The 8,731-nt window shown below is 38.0% G+C and overlaps 1 protein-coding gene across 8 annotated transcripts in view; it reads left to right on the top strand.

Moving 5' to 3' along the window:
* LOC107674648 (rho GTPase-activating protein 23-like) overlaps positions 1-8,731 on the top strand; it is a 70,832-nt gene that overhangs the window by 28,816 nt on the left and 33,285 nt on the right. For 6 of the 8 annotated variants that reach the window (XM_016468680.1, XM_016468681.1, XM_016468684.1 and 3 more), the window contains exon 1: positions 5,400-5,889. The exons of the other annotated variants lie outside the window; for them this stretch is intronic. In XM_016468680.1, coding sequence (XP_016324166.1) covers positions 5,641-5,889 — 249 coding nt within the window. In that variant the 5' untranslated portion in view covers positions 5,400-5,640. Of the gene's footprint in view, positions 1-5,399; positions 5,890-8,731 lie in introns of those variants that run through there. 8 annotated transcript variants of the gene reach the window in all.

Below are 8,731 nucleotides of genomic sequence, written 5' to 3' on the forward strand. Positions count from 1 at the left end.
TGATTTCTAGTCGTGTCCATTTTTGGAAGGCCAAACAAAGTAGTTTCGCTTTCACAATGAAACACAGCGTCAAACACGGCGGCCTTGAGTGAGCGGAGGCCAGCGGCTAGAGTGAGGAACGGCCGGCGGGCTGAGTGAGGGGAGGCCGGTGGATTCGACGAAGGAGTGTCCGGCTGGCTTGCGGCAACCACATGTGACGACTCCGGGCTGGACTCCGCTTCGTCCACGGTGAAAGCCTATCCGGCGATCCACAGTGCGAAGTTGATGTATTTCTTCAGCAACCAGCACGGATCAGCTCCAGGCATGACGAAGCGGATATCATCCTCTTTTGGAAGAACTTCAGAGAGAAAGGAAAAATTGAAATCGCATCATATGACCCCTTTAAGAAATCATCCAGACAAAAAACTTGGAGGTATTTTAGTAGATAGATTAGCAAATAGGTTTTGATTTAAATGTGCCGTTGGTTTCAGGCACAGCCTATATGTAAACACTTAAATTCTGAAACACTCTTGTGCTGTAGTGCTGCCATCTGTTGGTGGTTTAATCACACTACAACCCATTGGTTTTGCTTCAGGTCTGCAGCCTATTGGTCAATGGCTTTGCAGAGGATTACAGCTAAAATTAACCAGCTTAAACTACCAGAGTAGTTTTTTTTATTCATACACACACACACACACACACACACACAAAATACCACACATAAACACACACACTCAGGAAAGTCAGATTAAAGTTGGTCTAGACTGTGTTCTACTATCTAATGCCTTGGGACCAAATGGTGTTGACAGATCTCCTATGATCTCCTGTCTCTGTATCGCCATATGCTCACCGAGGCCTCATTTAAACAGCTGATACTCAATATCAGCACACTTTATACACATACAGATGTGTATGTGTTTATTTTGTTCTGTTTGAACTGATCTTAGCTTGGCGCTTGTTATTGCAGCTCTCATTCATTCATACTTTAGTGCCAGTGTGTATGAATGTGGACTGTTTATTCTCATGTGACCAGCAGGGGACAGACTACGTCCTTTTTTTAAAGTGCATTAATGAGCGTGCATGTGTACTTTTATGAAGATATATTTTTGCATAAAGCATTTTTTGAGACTATCAGAAGAGATATGTGACCCATGAGCTGAGTTACTCTGGTTTAGAGTATCTGTTCCATCTGTATGTTTTGATAAATGAATCAGCCATGTTTGTATGAGGATGAAAGGGATTAGCTCATATCAGAGCATGTGCAGATCAAACATCTGCCGCTCACGTATAGCTTTCACAGCTCCAGTCTATTTAAACATGAGGGCTCTACAGTGCTGTTTGTGTTTTTGTAGATAAAGTGGCTCAGAAGAAAAATATACAGTATTTCTCAGAAATGACTCTGTTGAGTTCCATTTTATGGATGCACAAAAAGTTGCCACCATATCGGTGTTTTTATTTATTTATTTATTTATTTTACTGCTATCGGACTTTAATGGATATTTATCTGCCGATATTGAATATATGTTTCCACTTGTTTTAAGACAGATCATCACTAATTTAAAGAGATGGTGATGGATTTATGGCAAAGGTTTAACCCTTTAAGTGCACATATCGGAGTGAGTTGCATGTAGCAATATAGATACAAATTGGTATGGAATTATATTGTGTGTTATATTTATCAGTTATTGGTCGTAACATGAAAATAAGTATTGGCTTATTGATTTTAATAAATGAAATTAAATGGAGCTCAAATGTTGACTGTTGTCAACTGTCTAATTTGTTTCTATTTTTATTTCTCCTTAGGAATGTTAACCCTCTCGTGTCCCTCATTTAGGGGTCATACTTGTGATCCTCAGGGTCAAAACAGGCTAAAAACAATAAGTGTAACATATTTTCATAATTGAATGAATGCACTGATGAACGTATGTATGTGTATATATTGTATTTTGAGGGGTTTCATGGTACTAGTAGACAATATTCACCTCTAAATTATGCACCATTTATTTCTATATGAAATAATACAATTATTACGAAAAAAAAATATTAAACTTACTATCAATTAATACAGTGTTTAACTTAAAAATGTATTTGAAATCCAGTGCATGGAAGGCAGATTGGTTAGTGCCATCTAGTGGGAGAAATAAAGAAAATCATATGTCATACCATGATGTTACCACTAGAAGAGTGTATTCCCTAGTTGAGTATTTTCAGACATAATTTAATTTTATAAACAGACATGATCTGTAGATTGTACCCACAAATGTTGCTCTGTATTTTTTATTTAATTTTTTTTGTATTTCCCATTCATTTCCTATGGAACTGTATCATAAGTGTTACTTTTATTATGATTTTTGTGTGTGTGTTTATATGGCAAGTGCAGCAAAAGCCACCTAGTTTTGTGGCATTTCGATGAAGTAAAAATAAATAAATAAATAAATACAACAAAATCTGTCTAAAATAACTGAAGACCACCAGAAGGTTAAGAGATTTGCGGCAACGATGATACATCTTCTCTATCATGTTTTTTGTCTTCTGGGCTTTAAAAAGACCAACCTCAGAGCAATACAAATTTTCTTCTGGAATTGTTGACACACAAATTCATGTGGATTGCATAGCTCAAATAAATTCTTATGGGAAAAAAATTAATGGGAAGTTCATATTAACTTAAAATCAAAGTTCATATTAACTTAAAGTCTTGGCAAATCTGAGTGAGATCTTTCTCTCTCCTTTTTTTTTTTTGCTTATTGTTATTGTTCTGTTTAGCTCATACAGGGGTAAGGAAAAGGAGGATGAGCTTCAGATTAGACTGCAGGAAGTCTTGATATTCATATTTAATTACTAGAGCTTATGCGTTTTCATCCCCAACACACCTCAGGCATGTGTGTGTGTTTGTTTGTGTGTGTGTACAGGTTTTCTACACTAGTGGGGACTGAATTGAGGGCCCCATGGGTACAAAAACTTATAAATCATAGAGAATGAGTTTTTTTGAGATTTGTAAAAATGCACAACATTTTCTGTGAGGGGTAGGGTTGGTGTAGGGCGATAGAAAATACAGTTTGTACAGTATAAAAACCATATGGGGCGCCTATGGGGAGTCCCCACAAGGATAGTGAACCAGACTGTGTGTGTGTGTGTGTGTTTGCTCAATTAAAGCTTTCTATGCCACACAAAAGGATATTTAAGGTCATACGTATCTTTTGTGTTTAGACATAAAATATGAAGCATTTATGTGACTCACAGTCACTTATTCTTCAGTCTATTCATGACACCTTCACCTGGCGTGATAAACCGTGTGTGTGTTGTGTACATGTTCTGGCTGTATGTTGTCATGCCGGTACACGTCTAACAGTGCAGCAGGTGAAACCAGTTCATCCTCATTTGTAACGGATCTCAGGTGTGTGTGTTTTGTGGAGTTGAATGAGAGGGAATGTCTCATCAATGGCCTGCTGCCTGCTACTCTCACACACACCAGAGACCTGCCTGTTGGGTGAGATTTTCAACGGATGTGTGTGTGTTAGTGTCAGTATGTGACCTGATAAATGATATGTTACTGTGCATGTCGTGTGTTGTATTGGTATGATTGTGTGTGTGTGTGTGTCTGTTGTTTTATAGCAGCTGTTTTAGTCCAGAGAGCAGCTGCAGTGAGGTGTCTGGCACCGTGTTTTTGTCTGCCATTCTGGGTTTCTCTCTTAAGTCTTTTGGTTTTTCTTTCTCATAGTGGTCATTCCTCCATTTGTGCTTTTTATAGTTTGTAGCAATATGCACTGTTTTTCTGTCCTTTTTAGACTTTTTTTTTTGGCTCATTGTGTTTGCTAGTGTAGCCATTATTTTGCTCTTTCTCTGAGGGGACTTTTAGAGAGCGGGGGGTTTTGCATTGCTCTGTTGATTCCTGTTTCACACACAGTCGAATGGTCTTTCAGAACTGCTGGGGGCTTCGGCAGTTTCAGCAGAGCTACAGCATGGACTACATGGACTTTTTTTTGTACTGTCTGATGGCTTCAGAATTTCTTTTCATATCTTTTGCTTGATGGAGCAAAAGATTGAGTGAAAAAGATGAAGTGGAAAGATTAGATAATACAGAAATCGGAGAGCTCTGAGGGGCAAAAGGCAAAAGAGACTGTAGAAATGACAGTGATAAAGAAAGAGAAGGAGCCAGAGGGATAGAGATGGCAAAAAGAAAATGAAGCCTACAGTTTTGGGTTTGAGTAAGTTTAATTACATATTGAAGGGATTTTTTTAACCCTTAGTTATAACCTTTGCAGCCATTTTTGGCTGATTTCATTTAAACTTGGTGACTATTTTAAATATGCAATCTGAAAAAAACAACAAAAAAGGACTTGATGAGTCAGTCATTATAAAAAAAATGTCACACCTTGTCAATTTTTTGAAAAAGTTTAGGAGGGTTAAAAAAAATTATTAGCTGAAAATGAGTTGCAGTTTGTATTAGAGGGCGGGGCATTCTCATTCTAAAGAGCATCTGATTGGATGGAATTCTGTACAATGCAGGATGAGTCATCAGGATTAATAGTGAATGTTCCGGAAGAAAAAGTCTTGCTTGAAAACCGGCTTGGTAAACTGGATTGAACATGACCTCAAGGCTAACAGACATGGACTAAAAGCAACAAAACTCTCATTTTGATTTTGTGGGTCATTTAAAAAGAGTAGAAATAGGCATATGAGAGTATGCATGCGAGATAAAGAATAACTGGTGAGCAGCAAACAGATACAGACAGGAAAGAGTGATAAACAGAAAGATACCTGAATGAATAAGAAAGAGAGAGAGAGAGAGAGAGAGAGAAGGAGACAGCAAGCAAAAGAAAAGCAGGAGGGCCGGCCCACTCATAGAGACAGAGTTTAGAGTTTGTCAGGAGATGACAGAGTGGAGAGAGAGAGAGACAGACAGAGGGGAGCTGAATGGTTAAAAAAGTGAAGGAATAGAAGAAAAAGACTGAAGCAAGTAAGAGGAGGAAAACTGATGCAGAAAAAACTTGGATTTAATGAATTTTTCCATCCTGCAGCCGGCTTCCCTGGATCTACATCTTGCCAGCACTGCCACGTGCTTGTCACACACACACACACACACACAGAAATCTGTGGGTCTGCCAGACGGGTATGTTGCTACATCCTGGATCACTCTCATCTCTGGATATGCCTCTGTGGTCGTAACAGTCATCTGAGTGTGTGTGCGTGAGCATGGGAGGTGCAGAGTTCACCGGTGTGATATGGAACTATCAGTTTAACTCCGAAATCCTTTAAGAAGTTTCACCAGCATGGATTAATGAAATATGAGGAGATTTGTGCATGTTCAACAGAAAACACATCTGGAATTTCTCTTCTCTTTGGGAGAGAACGGACACATCTTTAAGCTGACTTGTAGTTTTTAACTTTTCCCTGAAATCCTTTAAGAAGTTTCACCAGCATGGATTAATGAAATATGAGGAGATTTGGGCATGTTCAACAGAAACCACATCTGGAATTTCTCTTCTCTTTGGGAGAGAACGGACACATCTTTAAGCTGACTTGTAGTTTTTAACTTTTCCCTATTTCTGGTTGTCAGATTCTTCTTTTTTGTTCCCACATCAAAAGGTCTTAATGGTTCCTTTGTGATTGCGACTCGTCCTTTTGTGAGCCCTTGCACACTCCCGTGCGTGTTAATGTGTGATGTGGTCAGCCGGTCAGGTGCCGTTGGCGATGCCTGCTGTGTGCCCGCGTGTAGGGGGTAAGGAGTGGTGTTTTCAGGATGCGGTAGGGGTGGACTGCAGCTCTCCAGAACCTCGCTGTATCTGGGTGGCGGTTTTACACAGGGATGCACCACAAATAAATGTTTCCAACCTCCAAAATGACACTATTGAAAGCACCAATGGCATCAGTGCCGGCAGAGCTCTACCAAGACCCTCACAGACCTGCAGGGTAAGCTGTTTTTATGTATACATGTGTGTGTGTGTGTGTGTGTGTGTGTGTGTGTGCGTTTGTGCGTGTGTGTGTGTGGAGAAAAAGAGACATTAAGACTTTCTATTATATTTATTTATCACTAGGGTCAGAAATTGACCTGGATCTTGAGCAAAAATGCCACTGAAAGTCTCAAAAAAGCCCAAAATATAAAAAATATAAAAGCCCAAAATGGACAAAAATGCATTATAATTACATGATATTGTTTAGGTTTATTTTTTTTATTTTTTTTTTACATTTGATATATTTCATTATATTAAATTCATTTCTTATCAAATTTAATATGATTATTGAAGTATTTATAATAAATTAATTGTATATATATTATAACATTTATGTTATATTAAGTGTTTCATAAATATTAAGTATTTGTATTGTGTTTGTCTTTAAAAGTTTTGGGGAAAATGTCCTCATAAAGGTAAAAGGTCAGTTTTGGGGAACAAATATTGGGCCTTAAAAAACTTTAGTTTCCGAGACTGTGCCTTACTTGCATTTACGTCTTATCTGAGACTTTTAACCACAGAGATAGTTGTGGGAGGTCAGATACACTAATTAGAAAGTAAAGGTACCAGATAAGGGGTTATAAAGGCCCTTTGGGTGACTGTGTATGTTTGTGTGTGCGTTAAACTGATTGGTTGTTGTGGTTTTGCTTTAAGCACCTAGATTATAGGATATCGTTAGGGAATGTCTAGGTCTGTTGTGTATATAGGAGTCTGTTTATGTCTGTGATTGTTCTGTCATGTGATCACACACTTTAAGATATTTATAAGACATATTCCCATGTCAGGATGGAATAGTGTGGAATGGGATGGCATATTCTTCAGAATTTTACATGCAGACAGCTGTCGGCCAGACACATGCTCATATGAGACGCAAGATCAAACCAAACTCAACCGCTTTCAACTATGTGTGGTTGGACTGCTCCTTCAGTTGGGTTAATTGCTCCATGTCCTCCTAAAAAAGCAAACTGTGCATCACTTTGTTTGAACAACCATCATAATCCGTTTAGAAGTGAACCCTTCCATCTTTATCCCATCGCAGAAAAGGAAAATGTCTCTAGAATGACAGACTCCGATCAGCTAATGAAGGCGAGGAGCCATGTTGTTTCAGTTAGAATCGCTGGTATTTAAATGAAGCTGCTTGGGTTCATTCAGATTTACTGTAGGATTTAATGCTCCAGTTTTCTTGTTCAGTGTCATTCAGCTGTGTTTCTCTTGGATTATTAGGCTGACAGAAGGTTGCCAGGTGGTGTCCTTTAGCAAGTCTGTGTTAAAATACACAAGCATGTGTGTGTGTGTGTGTGTGTGTGTGTGTGTGCGTTTGTGCGTGTGTGTGTGTGGAGAAAAAGAGACATTAAGACTTTCTATTATATTTATTTATCACTAGGGTCAGAAATTGACCTGGATCTTGAGCAAAAATGCCACTGAAAGTCTCAAAAAAGCCCAAAATATAAAAAATATAAAAGCCCAAAATGGACAAAAATGCATTATAATTACATGATATTGTTTAGGTTTATTTTTTTTATTTTTTTTTTACATTTGATATATTTCATTATATTAAATTCATTTCTTATCAAATTTAATATGATTATTGAAGTATTTATAATAAATTAATTGTATATATATTATAACATTTATGTTATATTAAGTGTTTCATAAATATTAAGTATTTGTATTGTGTTTGTCTTTAAAAGTTTTGGGGAAAATGTCCTCATAAAGGTAAAAGGTCAGTTTTGGGGAACAAATATTGGGCCTTAAAAAACTTTAGTTTCCGAGACTGTGCCTTACTTGCATTTACGTCTTATCTGAGACTTTTAACCACAGAGATAGTTGTGGGAGGTCAGATACACTAATTAGAAAGTAAAGGTACCAGATAAGGGGTTATAAAGGCCCTTTGGGTGACTGTGTATGTTTGTGTGTGCGTTAAACTGATTGGTTGTTGTGGTTTTGCTTTAAGCACCTAGATTATAGGATATCGTTAGGGAATGTCTAGGTCTGTTGTGTATATAGGAGTCTGTTTATGTCTGTGATTGTTCTGTCATGTGATCACACACTTTAAGATATTTATAAGACATATTCCCATGTCAGGATGGAATAGTGTGGAATGGGATGGCATATTCTTCAGAATTTTACATGCAGACAGCTGTCGGCCAGACACATGCTCATATGAGACGCAAGATCAAACCAAACTCAACCGCTTTCAACTATGTGTGGTTGGACTGCTCCTTCAGTTGGGTTAATTGCTCCATGTCCTCCTAAAAAAGCAAACTGTGCATCACTTTGTTTGAACAACCATCATAATCCGTTTAGAAGTGAACCCTTCCATCTTTATCCCATCGCAGAAAAGGAAAATGTCTCTAGAATGACAGACTCCGATCAGCTAATGAAGGCGAGGAGCCATGTTGTTTCAGTTAGAATCGCTGGTATTTAAATGAAGCTGCTTGGGTTCATTCAGATTTACTGTAGGATTTAATGCTCCAGTTTTCTTGTTCAGTGTCATTCAGCTGTGTTTCTCTTGGATTATTAGGCTGACAGAAGGTTGCCAGGTGGTGTCCTTTAGCAAGTCTGTGTTAAAATACACAAGTGCTGGAGGTGCACTTTATAGTTACTGAACATTTTGTCAGGATGGACTCTACATACCACATTATGTGTGAATCAAACCAAAGACTGGGGACGAATAATATAAAAGTAGGTTTTTTTTAAATTCAAAATGGCAGGCAGGAATTTTAATATTAATGTTTGTTATAATTAGGGCTGCACGATAAATCGCATGCGATATTTAACGCGCATCTTGTCAGAAAGCC

Source organism: Sinocyclocheilus anshuiensis, unplaced genomic scaffold (assembly GCF_001515605.1).
Source record: "Sinocyclocheilus anshuiensis isolate Anshui unplaced genomic scaffold, SAMN03320099.WGS_v1.1 scaffold152, whole genome shotgun sequence".
NCBI classification, from domain to species: Eukaryota; Metazoa; Chordata; class Actinopteri; order Cypriniformes; family Cyprinidae; genus Sinocyclocheilus; species Sinocyclocheilus anshuiensis.